At 39.7% G+C, this 18,002-nt stretch overlaps 1 protein-coding gene across 6 annotated transcripts in view; it reads left to right on the top strand.

The window, feature by feature from the left end:
* Inpp4b (inositol polyphosphate-4-phosphatase type II B) overlaps positions 1-18,002 on the top strand; it is a 742,657-nt gene that overhangs the window by 642,874 nt on the left and 81,781 nt on the right. For all 6 annotated transcript variants that reach the window (XM_016006370.3, XM_016006364.3, XM_076571928.1 and 3 more), the window contains one exon: positions 1,258-1,423. In XM_016006370.3, coding sequence (XP_015861856.1) covers positions 1,258-1,423 — 166 coding nt within the window. The remainder of the gene's footprint in view (positions 1-1,257; positions 1,424-18,002) is intronic.

The raw sequence follows: 18,002 nt of genomic DNA, 5'->3' as shown, positions 1-18,002 counted from the left end.
TTCATACATTTGCCCTGTTCCAAATCATTGTGTTTACAGAATTAACTTAGATGGAAAATGCACACTTAAGGGAAATGTATAAACCAGTGATGGTGTGCTATTATTCAGTATTTGCTTTACTTAGCTCTATGTTAACAGCATTCCAGGTATCTGATATAGCTCTGTCATAGAGGAGGTAGCCACTGAAACATTTCTGTCTTTGTGAAAAACACCACAAATCCACTTGGTTCATATCTATATATCGAGACAGAGTCATCACTTTCTCCAAGTTATGTGTCCAACTTATGTAAGAAGAATACGAAGAAGGGAGACTGGTCTCCTCTATCAAAGCAACTATGTTTAAAATATTAATTTAAAATGCAGTGCAGTTCTTATGAATCAATAAATTCAAAAAGTGCAAGCTTGTCATAACTGGGGACACCAGTGGTAAAGACGCCCCTTAGGAACATGAGCTGTTTCCCAGGAAAGGAAAAATGACCAGAGGTGTGTAGATGCAGTGCATCACACAGAGCGGAGACACAAAAGATGTGAGTTGTGTAGCTGCAGTGCATCACGTACATAAAAAGCAGAAGATCTAAGGATCTGGTTGTCAGAAATGTGTTGCCATGGGGGAAGGGTAGGTTATCAGTAGTGGCAACAGACTTTTAGTTTATGAACACATTCTAGAAGATGTTGGTGACATGAGGATGAGGGTGGTGGTGGTGCACGTCTTTAATCCCAGCACTTGGGGAGCAAAGGTAGGCGGTTCTCTGAGTTAGAGGACAGCATGGTCTACAGAGAGAGTTGCAGCCAGGGCTACACAGAGAAACCCTGCTATCTAAAAAAAAAAAAAAAAAGACCGAGAGCCCTGCAGTGATACACACCTAAGTCCACAAGTTTTTCTGTTATATGAACGTTGACATAAGAACAAACACTTTCTGATGTGATAGCCTTTCTTTAAAATATTAGGTTTTTTTTATTATGTAAATAAAGAAGACATGTATCTAGCAAAATGTCACAGTTTATGCTCAATTATTGGTTAACATTATATAGTACTTTATTGTTTCAAAGATACTATATTAACTAAGGAATTAACAGAATTTAACCTTGACCTTTTTGGGAGAAGATAGATTTTGTGTATAACTGAAATCTAATCCAAATAGTGAGACTATCATAGCCTTCCAATGCTCTGATGACTGTACCTCTGGCTGCTTCTTTAAGCTGGTTAATGTGATGATCTGGTAATAAAACCTGTAGTGACACCCATGCTATCTTCAGGATAGGGTGTGGGCCAACGTGGGGAAGAGCCTGAACTGCATTATCGCTACAGTGGACAAACTGATTGAGAGAGACAGTCACAATGAAGAAGGTACCGGAGGCAGCAGTAGCAATGACGGAGACGCGGCTCCTTCCCTAGAGGATTCTATCACATCTCACCCAAAGGGTAAGAAGTCATTTTTCACCAATCATTGGCTGAGTAAAGGAAATGAGAACCCCATGGTAAAATGAGATAGAGAGGAGTCAATTGTGCCTTTCATGAAGAGCTCATGAAAGACTGTACGTTGTTCTGCCGTGGACGACGGGGGGGTTATTTGTCAAATTGCAGTGGGTGTGATTTCAGGGTTGCTTGCCATGTTCTTTTTTTTTTTTTTTTTAACTACATAAAGCTTCCTGAAAGTGCATTCTTTAGAGCAGTGGTTCTCAAGCTGTGGGGCACAACCCCCAAAGACCATCAGAAAACACAGATATTTACGTCATGATTCATAACAATAGCAAAATTACAGTTATAATGTAGCAACAAAAATAATTATATGGTTGCGGATCACCACAGAACTGTATTTCAGCGTCGCAGCATTAGGAAGGTTGAGAACCACTGCTGTAGAGTGTGCTACTGTCTCACCTAATTTTACAACTTTCCCAACTGATAGCTGAGAGACAATCAATCATGTGTTTTTAAATTCTTAGATGCTTCAGAACATGGTATCTCTCACTGTTCCTGAACAGACTGCAGCACAATACAGAAGTTTTACATTATTCTGAGGACATTTTGTCAGTTATTCTAAGACATATAAGAAGATTTGATTCTGATCATTCATTAGTCTGTTATCATATCTGAGTCCTATATTTTCATGCAGACAGGTACACAAAACACACATATACATATGCATATTCATGTAACTGTATGTGTGTATGAATAGAAGACTGTATAGACAGAATCTAAGAGAAAAGAATAGAAATTGATAACTAAATAGATAGAAGATGGATGTATAGATAGATCATAGATAGATGACAGGTAACTGCATCCAAATGCTTGCCATATTGATACCTTGGTTATAAGCATAATGAACATTTTAACAATATTTATGTATTTATCAATAGTTTTGCTGTTTTTGTTGTGAATCTATTAATGTTAACAAGAACAAACAATGTCCCATATATTTATTGACATCAGTAATTCAATCATAACTGAACTAGCATTTTTCTGGGAATCTTGTGTTTAGAGGGAGTTAAAAGGCATTTCTCTAACACTGACTTCTAAAATCAATTCTTTATTGTTTTTAAGAAAAGAAGTCATAACAAAGTATGGATGGACTTTTATAAAATTAATGTTTTCCCAATTTTTATCTTAATGTTCAATTGCTCATATTTCATCATAAGTTTAATATGTATATGCATATATCAGTGATTATATGCATATATAAAATATACCAACAATAATTAATGTGAAGAGAGGCTACCAGTTTGAAACAGAGCACAAAGGGGTATATGGGAGGCTTTGGAAAGAAAAGGGACGAGATAATGATATGATTATAATCTAAAAAAAATAAGAGAAATAAATTTAAAATTTCATGTTTCCTCACATGATTGATGATAGACTCCTTCCTAAATTCTATTTGGAAATAATAGAATTCTAGAGTTGTCTTCCGTGGATGGCCCATCTTCCTCTTTAGTGCATCCACATCAGTGAACAGCCAGTGTTCTTCATGCTCACAGGGTGTTTGTATCCCTGTCTGTAGAAGTTTTCTTAATAATACAATGCTAATTTTTAAAATTAATGAATCTAGTAAGTCTCAAATTTCACATGAATCAAGATGGAAACTTGTCGTAATTATGTGTTAAAAAATAGTTCTGTTTAACTTTCTTCAGTTGGACCTGCATTGGCTAACAAGTGTGGGCTAGAGTCAGCTGTGTTCTAGAAAACAGACTCGGTTAGTAGAACCCAAGGATCACAGATAGAGGGAGAATGCATCAGGCTGTTCCTTGGGGGATTGTCAGTGCATATTAATTAGAGCAGAGACAAAGGGTATCTGATTTTGTTACCTTTTGAAACCCCTCAAATAGCTCAGCAATATAAATAAAGGTCTGAAATATTTGAAATGACACAATTTTTCCCAACTTGTATCTAACCAGAGCAATGCTTCTGGATTAAAGTTACACTTTTCAAAAGTAAAATGGGACTGGAGAGATGGCTCAATGGTTAAGAGCACTGGCTGATCTTCCAGAGGACCTGGCTTCAGTTTTCAGTACCCACATGGCAGCTCACAACCATGCTTCTATTTCCAGGGAAGGAGACCTTCTTCTGGCCTCTAACAGCACCCAGGCATGTAAACATGCATGAAGGCAAAATGCTTATACATATAAAATTAAAAATAAAAATTTAAAAGGTACAGTACATTAACAACCTGATCCCCCTCATGAACTATTGTAGTCAAGTTGTGGTACAGTGTGCACCCACTAACTAAGTTTTATATTTTTTTCTTATTTTCACTTTATTATATAGATATTTCTTTCATTTTATATTTTTGTGTTATAAAATTCCCTAGATGTTACTATCTAAAGTATAATGTGCAGTTGTTTAGTGTAGAATATTTTCTCAATAATTTCAAAGTTAAATATTTTGTTAACATTTTACCTTCTGGTCAACAGCACACAGGGTGTATGTTTTAAGTAAGCCATTGATATGAAAAAATAATGTAATTTTCTTATGTAAATGAGTCTTGAAAATAATTCTGTCTTTAAGAATACTTAAATAAATTTCAGATGATACCATTTAGCTAAAATGACATTAATTAGTTAAGTCAGTTTATTAATTAAAAATCTCTTTACCTTTCATCAGTTTATCGCCTTCCTCATTGATGGAGGCAGATTGCTCTTTCAGTTTCTATACTGACTTGTGTCACACAAAGCAATATGGGACAAAAACACGTAATGCTCTTTGAACTGATAAAAAAAATCAAGTAAAGTTATATATTGGGTCCATGCTGTAGTGCAAATTATTATTGATAAGGATATTTGAGACATGTGCTTATGTTCTCTAATTTATCTACATGTAAAAATCATATGATTAAAGGTAATACATTACAAAGTTTGTTGAAAAGCAGTAGATAGGATTGAAAATGCTTTTTATTTCAACTGGATATAAGCATTCTTATGTTTGTAAGCAGACACATCGACACCCTCACAAATGTACTTCAAATGAGCTGGAATACACATCATAAATAAACTGTATGTTTTTATGTCTCACATATCAGCATTCTCCCATAAATGTTTCGTGGAAATGAGATTCTAATGATTGTAAACTAATTTAGCAAAATGGGAACTGCTTTTTTAGATATTCATTTATTTTACTAATGCTATAATTAACACACAAGAGTCTTTGAATATTTAATTCATCAGTTCTGTGGATATTCTCATTTAAGTTAGACTGCTAAGAGAGGGAATATTTTATGATATCCCCCTGCCTTTTAGGCATTACTTATCCAACTAATCATTTTTATCACTGTGGACTCATACATGCTTCTTTATTTTTGTTTTATGATCTAATATCATTACCATTTATTCTGGACTCAAATCATTGTGATTTTAGCAACAGAAAGTGTTTTTAGTTCCTTGCCACAGCCCTATGTTCAGACAGTCTCCAAGGACTCTTGTCGCTTTAATTGGGTAACTGCCCTTAGATCCAGCACCTGGTTTACAGAAGCATTTTCCTGTAACAATAGATCCTGAATCTACTGTGTTTTCGCATGCACTCTCAAGAGCACTCCTTTGCCTTTCTGATTCCATGCCACATTTGGTTTTCAAAAATTATATTTTGCTTACATGGGAAATTTAACAGTGTAAAAATGCATTAATCGATACAATCTTCACAAAATAGTCTTAATAATGAGATAAGTTTATTCAATAGTCTCATATTATCCATACCTACTAGCTGTAAAGAAAAATGATATGTTTCTATTTCTTACAATGAACCTAGTGATTTCCAGCATCTAATGTTTATTGTATATCTGACATGACAAATACCATCTGACATTTTTACAAAATCATTGTTAGTGCTTCTTAAAACGTTGTGTTTTCATTTATTTATTGATTGATTTGTGTTGTGTGAAGATGTGCCATGGCATGCCGTGGAGGAGAGGAGACAACCTACGGAGTGTTGGCTCCTTCCTTCCACTATGGATCCTAGAGTCAGACTCAGGTCACTGGGCTGTGGCCCGGGCTCGCACTCTCTGAGCCACAGTACTGACCCTGGGAGTGATCCATTTCTTCATGCTGCACTGCTTCTCTTTGTTTCTATAAATTAAATTCTGCAAATATTTTTAAACTATTGCTGGGATTTCATTATGTAACATGTTTAGATTGTTCTTTATGTTATGATATATTTTTAAATTTCACAGTGTAAATCAAACTCATGCTGAATTCCATTTTGTTGCCCCCTTCATTTGTTATTCTAGCCTTGATTTATGTGCTTTGCTGATGTGTGTGCACATCACTCTTCTGATAGCCTTCCAAGATGCCAGCACACTCATCCTTTTCCTGTGTTCCTCTTCAGTCTGTACACGTTTCTTCCTCTGAGTTGATAGTTTCTTCTCCTAACAGTGTATTAGCATGGTAATACTATTTTGCATTTGCGATGTGTGGGTTTTGGGTGGGATCATCTGCTTCAGAATGCGGGCTTTAAGATAGATCTGTGACTTGCTTTATAGAGTTCTTTCATCATGAATATAAATAGTATGAAAAGAAGTCTCACTTTCTCTACTGTTTAGATTTCTGTTTCTCTACTGAAATAGATTTTCCAAATGTCTGTATTTATGTGTGTGTATGTATGTGTATTTGTGTGTATACATGTGTACATGTGTAATATATGTTTATTATGTATATATGTGTGTACATTTGTGTGTGTATATTGAGTGTATGTATTGTGCATGTAGATGGGTGTTATGTATATGTGTGTATATATTTGTATGTGTTCATATATCTGTGTGTGAGTGGCTAATGAACACAGATTGCCCCTTTACTTTCAGTACACGGAAACACAATTATGGACATCTGCTCTCTGTGTAGCACCACATGCCTTCAATTTCATAATAAATTGAGGCTGCAAAGATTAAATCAGTGAATATTAAACTCTTAGATTTTGATGTGAACTTAACGATTATGCAATTAAGCCTCCTGAATTATGTTAAGAGGCTTACCTACATTTTCTCTGCCAACTCTAGCCTAGACTGTAATGTACAGCTGTGGTTACAGGAAACATCATTTTGTTTCTAGTGTGGAACAATCTAGACAGTGATCCAAAGATGCTTCCTTTAATTCTGCCCACCGGCTCAGATGTGATTCTTTGCAATAAACACAATTTTACTTTGTTTTTCCCACATTAAGCCAAAATTATCTCTGCAAACAGCTATCATGTCCTGTTTGAACTGACACTTTTTGAGGGGCATTTTTCAAAGGAACAGCCTCAAGCCCCCTCCCCAGCTGCTTTTCTCAAAGCTTGTACTCATTTGTCTTGGCTTTCCCCAGAATTATGCAGTGACTCAGTGTCCTCTGGTAACTCCAGAGTGATAAAGGGAATCACCTCCTTACTCTTAGTTACCGCTGAATTTAATGATAGCTAAACCCATAACACCTGCTTGAGCAGTCACATTTCATTAGGAGTAATATGGACAGGCATAGGCCTCGGGTGTTTTTTAAGATTGAAACACCATTTAAGCACCACTCTATGCTCGATATGGTGAAATATTTGTGGCTTTAGGAGCGTAAGATGACCTATCCCGATGCTGCTGCAGAGATGGATGTCCACCATGACTGCAGTATGAAGCACTTTTGAGAGTACACTCTAATAAATACTTGTGTTTTCATCCATCATATCTACTGTCCCACTCAGGCTTATCTTATTCACATTTCATACACATTCCCTTTCTGCTCATAGAGTTCACTGATAAAATGAGGGAAAAACAGGACTGAGTCCAGGTCCTAAGATACAAGGCCGAAACAACTGTGTATATCTGAACGTCTTTGTTGAGTCGTGTCCTTTGGGATGTGCGTTCAGTCGGCTGTTGCATAGGCTTCCTTTCTGTCTTTCTCCAGTGCATTGTGGTCAAATATCCCGCGCAACTGGATTTTTTGTCCTGATATACCAAAGTGTAAGCGTGTTCAAGCCAACAGCCACATTTCTGTAATAAAATGTGCATTCATGGAGCCATGCAGAGCTGGGATGGCACAGAGCCTTCATGGTGTCGGTCCTGATAAGAATCACATTCCCAGCTCAAGGGTCTGTGCTTACATACATAGTAAAGCACACATCCAAGCCATCTTTCTTCTCTCCCTCCTCATGAAAATCCTGTGGGGGCAGATTTGCCATTGATCCTCATTTCATAGATGGGATTCAACAATTTATCTAAAATCACAAAATTGGATTGCAGTCTGGACAGAGTGATTCCTACTTGGAGAATTAAGTCAAGAAGAATCTGGAGTTCTTAGAATATCCCTTGAAAAAATGAATGCGTAAATTTCAATAGTTCTGTACCTGTGGATTGCTCTGCCTGTCTTTCCCGACATACTTTAAGGTGCTGTGTCTGAGTCACCGGGCAGCATAACTTGCGTACTAAGCCCTCCCTATTTCACAAGCCCTCGTGATTTTGAACCCCCAGGTGTCTAGCTGAAGGGTTTTGACATGCTCTCCTTCCTTGGGTTTCATCCTTCATTCTGATATACCATGAACTCAGAACTCCTGTGCTTTTCACTGCCAGCCCTTGAAAGATGCTGCTGCTCCACTTCACACAGGCCAGACCTTCACGGCTCTGGTGTGCCTTCCCTCAGCCGCCTTCATGGAGTCAGTGCTCTTGAGTCGTCCCTAAAGAGAACTCAGTGCTCTGGGATTAATGTGCTGTGTTGCTGTAGGAAAATCCTGGTGATGTCAATGGGTTTGTGTCATCAGTGAAGGCCGATGGGATAGTGGAGCCCATGCCAGGACTTGGAGATCTGACTCATGAGTTCTACCATGCCCTCTCCTATGGTTGCTTTTGGCAGTGTCTGCCCAGCCTCTCCATCCTTGCCCAGTTGGAGGGACTTCACATGTCCACTCGCCTGAGGGAAATTAGCTTTACTGTGGAGTCAGGGTCAGGCTGGGGTCTTTGAGGCTTGGCAGGCACATACCCCCGTGCTCAAGGGAGTGTGACAGGAGAAAGTAAATTAAAGCTACCAACTGCTGTGACAGGACAGCAGCAGCGCCACCGCCACCAAGGAAGAAAAGATGACGTTTGTTTACAGCTTTTGAATAAAGCCCCAGGATTTTATTTTCACTGGCTTCTGCCAATTATGTTGCTCCACTTTCTGTAGGGCCTGCAAGCACAAAGCCTGAAGGCATCATACAGGATAATAAGAATGAAGCCAGGAGCGAACAGAAACCAGAGCAAACTAGGAGAGAGAATCTCTGCAGAAGTGGCCACCACTCTGACTCCAGCCTGCCAGTTCCACAGTGGGACATGGGCAAGCCAAAAGTTAGCATCTCTTAAGATTTCTCAAGTAAATCAGGATTCTTTATAATACATCTCAAGGTTTAAGGACTCAGAATTAGTAAAACATGTGAAGCCAAGGGAGGTATATTCTCAGTCTGAGTAAGACTGCCTCATTGGCAATTCTTTGGTAAACTCCAGGTCTCTCACTGATTATACACACTGTCTTTTCTTATTTAATTTTTTTTTCATTTTACTTACCAACCACAGTTCTTCCTCCCTCCCACCCTTCAACTGCCCCCTATCCCACCCCCAGTCCATTCCTCAGAGAGAGTAAGACCTCCCTTGGCAAGTAAACACAGGCTGGCATACCAAGTTGAGGCAGGACCAAGCCCCTCCCCGCTGCATCAAGGCTGAGCAAGGTATCCCACTATAGGGAATGGGCTCCAAAAAGACATTTCATGCACCCTGGATAAGTCCTGGTCCCACTGCCAGGGGCCCCACAAACAGATCCAGTAACACAACTTTCACCCACATTCAGACAGCCTAGTTTGGCCCCATGCATGTTCCCCAGAGTCCAGAGTCCAGAGTCCAACATACATTGTCTTAAATGCTACCTCCCCTACTAGACTCGGCTCTGTGAGAAATACACTAAGTGTTATAATTTATTACTGAGTCTTCAGCACATAATGTAATTATTGACAAATAGTGAGTTCTTCATACTATGGAATAAAGACACCATTGCCTTCTCTGCGTCTCCCACCCACCAGAAATGCTCAGGCCATTTATGTCTTCAATGTGTGTACACATTTACAGTGTGTGTGCACATTTAAAGACATGGAAAGGAGCTGATCTCCTGAGAACTTGTCCTTTATACTAGGTAAGTATTTTAGTGACTTTACCATATATAACAAATCTGCCTTGCTATTTTAAACTACAAAAATCAAAAACAATGCTTGGTTTCTTAAAGGGGCTTAATATTATTGAATTCTATGGATTTCTACATATTGAATGAGCACAATCTCATTAAACATCCTTGGATTTGGCTTTAAAAATTCACTATTGAATAGCTAAAATGACTTCTATACTATAATTATAACCACTTAATAGATGTATTACAAATCTAACAGGACCATATCTGTTCTCTATAATGGTAGAATTTCAATAACACTTGAACATAAGTTAAATTTGTAATAGCTATTCCTGTCAGAAAAATTATTATTGTTTTCTTTTAAAATCATACACTCTATTATGATGTAGCATAGCTATGTGGGACTTGGAAAATACTTGGCAGGTATACAATGTGTTCTTTACTTGTTTGTTTGGCCTTTGAAAATCACTGAAATTCTTAGAGCCCACTTTCTTTTTTCAGTCAAATGGTGATTATCTAAAAGAAAAAAATTAAAGGGAGACTCCATTCTAAAGTTGTTTGATGGTAAAAGAGATACAGCATGTTTCTAAAGTCACTCAACATATTTTATTTGGATAACTCTTCTGTGCCAGGCACTATTTTAGACATGGAAGATAAAACACTGAATAAAGCAGATGGGGCATTTGCCCTCCTCACATTTGTGTTTTAGTAGAAAAGATACTAGGAAACAACATGAGAGATGGTAGGCATTGCATGGTGCATGGGTGGCTGGATGAGGACAAAGGTATTGGAAAATAGGGAGCAAGTCAAAGCATTTTGAATGATGCTGTGGGTCTGAGACTGGGATAATGAAATAATCAGTTGACAAAAACTTCATTTCAACGTTAATATTTGAGCAAAGACACAGGAGATGAGGGGGATCAGCATGGATATCTGGGGGAGGGATTACTGGATGTAGAAAACAGCTGGTGGGTACATGTGCCTGCTGTATCCAGAAGACATCAAGGCTCCAGTAACAGTGAGTGAAATTAGAGGCAAGAGAAAAAATGAAATTCAGAGGTAAGCCCTGGGAAGGATCATCTCTGACATCTCTACAGAGTCCACTTTTACTCTGAGGAAAATGGGGAGCAGTTGAGAGGCTTAACAGGGATTAACCCAGTGAAATCTGGATAGAAACAGAGTTGTGTTGCAATTAGAATGTAAGTGGAAAGACGCAAACCTAGTTAAACCAGTAAGAAAGAGGTGAGACATGGCGCAGTTCCTGGTGTGGAGCGGGTAAGACAGTACTGAGGTGCTGGACCTATTTTAAGTCTTATTTAATGTGGTTTAATAGTTTAAACAGAAGCATGCAAACAGGCATCAAAAATAACTAAAAAGTTTTGGCTGGAAGGAGTAAAAGATTGAATGGTCCATGTATGAGTTATAGAAAATTCTAGATAGGATAAATCTTGTGGAAAGGAGTGTAGGAATTCATCCAGACTGTGTTAAGTTTGACATACAAATATCAGCTATGACATTAGATACAAGAAGGGGGGGTTCCAACAAACAAAAGGTAATTTATTCAAGAATATCAACAATATGTTGAATTTTCAGAGAATAAGGAAATCATCTCTAGATTATTTGGGGGGAAATGTTAGTAATAGTAGATAAGAAAGAAGTGGAGAGAGCAGCCATGTTTTATTGGAAAATCACTGATGAGTTAGGACTGTGGCACCGGAAACAGGCTTAGGTGCACTGAGCAAAGCCGGGTTGAGGTGGGACTGAACTTCGCATGGTGGAAGTCCTTGGTGACAGTGAGTAATTGATTTCACTTTAGTAGGTAGTGATTAAAGCACACTGGAGAGCACAAAGAGGAAGTAAATCAAAGGAACTGGAGACAGTTGTATATTCATTTATAAAGGGTGACCAGTAAAGGAAACAGAAACAGGTTAGGAACTGTAGAGGAAGTGAGCTCAACTTAGGGGTAAATAGAAGTATCATGTTGATTTGCTGATGGGAATAAATTAGTAAAAATTGCAGACTCAGAAGGGAGGAAAGAGCCTTGCCAGAATGATGCTCCTAAGTGGGTATTAGTGATGGCATCTAATGTATCCTGAGTGGAGTTGATGATGTGCATGGGAGAGCTCAGTTCATCTTCAGAAGTAGGAAGAAAATAAGGACACAAAAGACAAATGTTAGTGGATGTAGAGATACACAGTCACACAGAGAAGTATGATTATTTCGTCCCCATTTTGCAGAAGATCATGAGCAGGAACTCATAACACTCAGAGGAGGAATGCTGTACAACCAATGTGGGTGATATATAGAGTTGAAATATTCTATCACTTGCCATCTCTGATGTCCTGGTCGACCCAAATTCCAGTCTGGGTAGACATTCTCATACCTAGAGATAACCTGGGCTAGGTTAGGATAGAGGACATGCTCCTTTCCATCCAAGAACATTAGGACATGTGACTACTGAATAGAAAACATCCTAGTAAATGTATGTTCACATTACTGTTGGTGAATTGAGTACATATTTAACATTAGTGTTCCAGTTTTATATGTATAAAGAAAAAAAATCTTGTGTACTATATTCCACTGCCCTTGAACATCACTAAAACCTTCTATTGAATCTATGTTGGTAGACTGAGGGTGAAAATACAGTTATTTCCTGTGGTTAATAGAACTCTACTTAGTCAATGTAGCACCCACGGCTGTTGTCTCACTCAGCCCACATGTAGACCAGAGTCTTAAGACTTCGATTTATTTAGAGCCAAATAACACCAAGGCGTGTGGGGCTGGGACCCTTCTTGGTCCAGAACCTGGGTCATAGCTTCAGTGCTGCGGCAAATGCAAGGCTTGTGTGACGAATGAACATGGTTGCTTGAAGCTGTCTTAGCAGAATTTACTGAAGGTTCCAACTTTGTGCTGTGAAGTGAGAAGTTTTACCAGGGTTTCAGCTGATGCATTTCCTTTGCTGTTTCTCTAAAGCGAGAATGGAAAGTTTTATGATACTATTCTCAGCCTAGGAGGGTTTAGACAAACAAGGTCCCTTGACATGAGAGAAGGTTCCCAAGGTCCCTTGACATGAGAGAAGGTTCCCTCTGTTCTTCTCATGCTCATTTGTCTTGGACTAAGCAGCATGCTCATTTTTGATACATCTCAAAGTTGTCAAGAACAGTCATGTACCCAGCAGACACTAGAGTGATTATCCTTTAAGATGCAATTTGGTCCTTTGCTTCAATACTGTCCTGTGGGGAAGGCGAGAGAGGGAAAATCACCCAAGTGCTACCTCCCTCCCAGGGCTTTCATTTGCTTTGACATACATTGTTTCTAGACTTTTTCTCAAACTTTTCAGATAGATAATATGACCTGTCTTGTTTTCTCCTCACCTCCACCTTCCTCTGCTCCCTATTCTTCCTTTGATGACTTCACACTTCAAGTTTTCCATTGGCTAACAGCCACTACAGCTGCAAGCTATATTAGTTACTTTTCTGGTTTCTTGGACAAAATGCTTGATATAGCAAGTTAAAGTGGTGCAGCTGAGTAGCTCAAGTCATGGCAGCCCAGGTGGCAGAGAGAAACATGCCTGTTCCCTTAGGCTTTGTCCCTTGCCTCTTAGTCTACCTGATACCTGTCTGTTCTGGTGCAGCCTGCATTAGGGGCTGGTTTTACTTCTGGAAACCTTAGGAGAGGCCCCAGGTATTTGGCTTGATTATCTTAGGCACATCAACCCAACTGACTTGAATTACAATATTAACAAGTATAGGTACGAAGAAGTAGCTCAGTGGATACAATGAGTTCCATGCAAACTGGACAGTCTGTTTAATTCCTGAAACTCACATAAGGTAGAAGAGAGTTCTCGAAAGTTGTTGTTTGAACTCCATGAGTGTGTCCTAGCAGGTAGATGCCCCCACCATGCAACACAATAATAATATTTTAAATGTGCAACATTTATTGCATTAAATTCCTACTTCTCTGGGTCCTTGAGTCATCTCTGGTTTATGGACAGTTTATAGCACATACAATATTTATGAGACTCAGACTCTGAACCCCAACACTCCAGAGCTTTGTAGATAATGGCTGCCTATACACCACACAAACCTCACTAAACTCATTCCATACGTGATGTCTTCCCTTTCTTCCAAACAGGCCACATCCATACATGACCACAGCTTCTCACAGAAGACCAATTGTCTTCCCTCTAAGTGCTCACTTTTAAAATCATTCTTTCAACTCCTACTTTCCATACTCACTCCAATTGTGGGTACCACTGTTTGCTTTTAACCTTCCTTGTCTTATATTTTTTATGATACTTGAAGTTAGGAGGTGTATGGTACAAACATTGCTACACTCATTAGAATTCAAATGCATGTCTGTTGTGGTCCAGTAAAATTGTGTTTCTCGCCGGGCGGTGGTGGCGCACGCCTTTAATCCCAGCACTCGGGAGGCAGAGGCAGGTGCATCTCTGTGAGTTCGAGGCCAGCCTGGGCTACCAAGTGAGTTCCAGGAAAGGCGCAAAGCTACACAGAGAAACCCTGTCTCGAAAACCAAAAAAAAAAAAAATGTGTTTCTCAAGATGGCTCTGTGAAAGCAAAGATGTGGTGCTCTGGTTTGGAGCTGACCATCTGCTGTGTACTGAGGGCTTGCTCCTTAGCACACCACTCCTGGGAGATGATGAAGCCTTCAGGAGGTAGGGCCCCATGAGAAGTCTACAGGTCACTGGGGATGTGCTCCTGAGCAGTATGTGGAGAACTGTTCTCTTCCTTTCCCTCTTTGCTTCCTAGCTATGAAGTGAGCAATATGTTCCTCTCTTACTCCCTGTCACTGTCCCAAGGATGCCCACCATGGAGGAGTGGATTTAACCAGCCGTGGACTAGATACTTCAAAGCTCTTAGGCAAAATAGACCTTTGTTCTTTTCAAAGTTGCTGTATTTTGACTAATATTGTGGGTATAATGTAAGGGAGCCAGATAGGTTCTTGTCGGGGTAAAATAAATATAAATTGAGTTTTCAATTCCTGGATCAGATATAGGAAATGAATCATAAGGGCAAGAAAAGGGGCGGGATGGCTGGGAAGAAGATACTGAGTGTGCAAAGACAGATAGACAAACAAAAGCAAACACCTTTCGAGCAGTCAAGACCCAGCAGACACTTTTCCTCTCTCAATTACCCATTCCTGTCTGGATTTCACCCATCCTCCCCTCGGGACATGTCTGGATTTCAGGCTTCCAGCGAGCAGGTGTCTAGGTCTATAATTGAAGTTGGCCACATGTGTTAGACTCATACAGAGAAATTTGCTGAAAGTTTGTGCAGAGGAAAGTTTCTTGGTAATTTACCCATACCCATATCGATAAATTGTATAGTGTTGTTCACATTGTAAACTTGAACCTACAACACATGTTCACACAGAGGGTCTCATAAAAAGCCATATCTATGCTGTTATAGGACGTGGGTTTTTTGAAAGTGCTGGGAAATTCTAAGAGCATAGCTATCCATTCCCATCTCCCCATCCTCTCCACCCAGCCATGACAGTGTTTTCATTTTGGTATTATGTGGGATTTGTATGAAATATAAAACACATGTTAAGTAAGGATTTAGTCTGAGCTCATCTCAGGCATTAGGAATTTTGTCAGCTGCTTTAAGAGCTGCTCCATTTCTTTGGCTTCATAGACATTCTTGAGTACATGGACAGAGCTGGGACATCTCTCAGCTCTTTGCTGAGCATTTAGTGCCGTTCAGTCTTTTAGATGCCCCACCCCCGATGAAAAGTTGTGATAACAAAACTAAAAATGGTGACATGCTTTTGTGAGGTTAATTATTTTAAATGAGGACAGACAGTCAAACACCGGAGAAGAAAATGGCTCTGAAGCTGGCGAGACGGCATTATGCCGGGCTACAGTCGGTTGCTCCACGGCCCTTTTATTTTTCTCCCGAGCAATGTAAGAGCTATCAAGCTCAGAGGACTCGGGACATCCTGTACAGGAAATGGATGGTGTGTGGGGGGCGGGAGGGCGCCCGGCACTCATTCCTTGAATCCTTTGGCTAGTTTCACTTGAATACATTAGAGCAGGCCATAAAGGGCCGGGAAGCAGAGCTCTGCCTGGACAGCTTCCAGCGCCTTCACAGAGCTCAGGAAAAGCTCAGCTAAGCCACACGCATTTTATGTTTTCCCAAGACAAGGTTCTGCTTGGTGGGCTCAGGGTTAAGGAGTCTCAGCAAGTTTTTATGGAGACCCTGAAGCATTCTCTTTGTGTTTTCCTCTGTCGCTGAAGGAAGCCCGTTGGTGAGAAGCAAAGTCAGGGACTGCCAAGCTGATGAGCTGCGTGAGGGAGCACCAGTGTGAACGAAACCTGGGTGCAAGCACAGCTGCCCTGCTTCCTGTCTCACAAATGAGTATCTGTGTTTGCACACACAGACACGCACATGTGTAAAACCGCAGTTGAATCAGAAAAACAAAACAAAACAAAACCTTGGGAAAGTAGATATGTGGGGATTTTTTTACTTTGACCACACAACATGAAGAGATGGTTTTATGTGAAGGAGAAAACAGCCACCATGCCAATGACAGAATATGGAAGGATGTGAAGACTGAGCTCCTTCCCAAACCAGGAGCTGCCCCCACCAAAAAACAACCGTCACTATTGAAGGGAAAACGGAAGCTTATTCTGCTCTTTGTAAGAATGATATGAAATGATCACTGGGGCAGAAAGACCATTTGTGACAAGAACACAGCCTTTATTTTGGCCATCACAGCCTTTTGTGTTTAGTGTCATAATCTGTGAGTTATGGGGTGGAGGGCACTGTTACCATGGATTTAAAACTGTAGTCCTTGAAATTTTCTGCAACAAGTTCCTTTATCTGCTGACTTAGCTGATTGTTTCTCTCTCTAGGAAATACCCATCTGCTACCTTCCTGGTTTGTGCTTCTCCACAGAAAGCATAATGTCGGCCTTCAAGATACCTTACCACTTTCTCATACTTCTAACTCTTCATTCATTACTAATCTCTTCCCATATTCTCATTCTTCTTGAATTACAATCATAAACACATGATTGCCATCTTATATGGAATGCAAGGTATTGTATTAAATGGAGATGCTGGAATGCTGCTAGCGAGAGATGTGCCTCCTGCTTCTCCCAGGATTAGAACATCAGTGTACTTCTAGCCCATTCTAGGAGGACTAGAAATGGTCCCTCTCTCTCTATCTTTCTCTCCTTCATTTCCTGCTCTGCCCTCTCTCCTCTCCCCTTGGTTCTCGTCCTGGTATTTGCCAGTGGTCCATGGAGCTTCCATTTGCAAAACCCTTTAAGAAAAGCAAACAGCTGTATTTCATTTGAAATGACAAATTCATTCAAGGACAAAACCTTAGACACTTAAGTTGGCCTTTTGCTTTCAAACTAGAAAGAACATATTACACCTCTGAGCCATTATTACCCCCTGACATGGAGAGTATGAGTTAAGGTGCTTAAGCAATAGATACATGTTTCTTGAGGACTGTGCAAACATACACAAAAATGTTTCATTCATTCTTGAATGAAATGAGTGAAAGGTAGTTCTACTTCAGCCTGATAGAGCAGCTCCACCTACTGCACAAAATCTGAATTTTCTGCTTCGTAATTGCACAGTGGAACCTCAACCCTACAGCACCAATCATAAAACAGGACTGCTTTGCAGCTAATGGTCAGCATTGAACTGTGAGGAAATTTATCAGAATTTCCTTCTCCTGGTGTTTCCATGTGTGAGGGTGGTGATGTCAGTGCGTGTGCACGCGTGCGTGTGCGCACACACACACATACAGACTACTCTTACACATTGAGGGTAGCAATTATAGAGTTAGAGAAGAGGAGATACACAAGAATATAAACATGGAAGACACAGAGTAACATAGGACACACTGTTGGTGCCTGCAATGTCATTTATTGTGAAAAGAAGTGATCTTCCCATTTCCTATAAAATCAATGGTGTGAGAATTAACAGCTTCAACTGAACCACTGATCATACTTCATCTTGAGGCATAAGCTGATTCTTTGTCAAATGAATCCAGCTGTAATGAGCCTTCCTTGAATCTCCCCTTCTCTAGTGTTTTTTTTTCCCCTGCAATCCAGTACTAACACTTAAGTTTACAGTATCTTTTGAAAAGATGACATACAATGTTCTGTTTTATGTTGTCTCATTTCTCTCTTTGTGAAGCTGGGGTCACTCATTATCTTTTCAACCGTTTGGATTAGGTCATCTGGTTTATTAATCACAACATCAAATAAATGGCAGTAAACACAGCATGGCCTTGATATGATTATTTTTATCACTCTCTGGTGTTTGTTCAAGGTCCTGATTATTGACCTTTTAGTTCACTCTTGAAGATGATTCGTGTTGTCTTGAGGATATGATGTTATCACAAACTGACTTGATAATTACTTTTGCAGCTTCCATCATT

This window comes from Peromyscus maniculatus, chromosome 5, assembly GCF_049852395.1.
Source record: "Peromyscus maniculatus bairdii isolate BWxNUB_F1_BW_parent chromosome 5, HU_Pman_BW_mat_3.1, whole genome shotgun sequence".
Classification (NCBI taxonomy): Eukaryota; Metazoa; Chordata; class Mammalia; order Rodentia; family Cricetidae; genus Peromyscus; species Peromyscus maniculatus.
The sequence above is the reverse complement of the archived record's forward strand: the minus strand, read 5'-3'. Positions and strand labels throughout refer to the sequence as shown.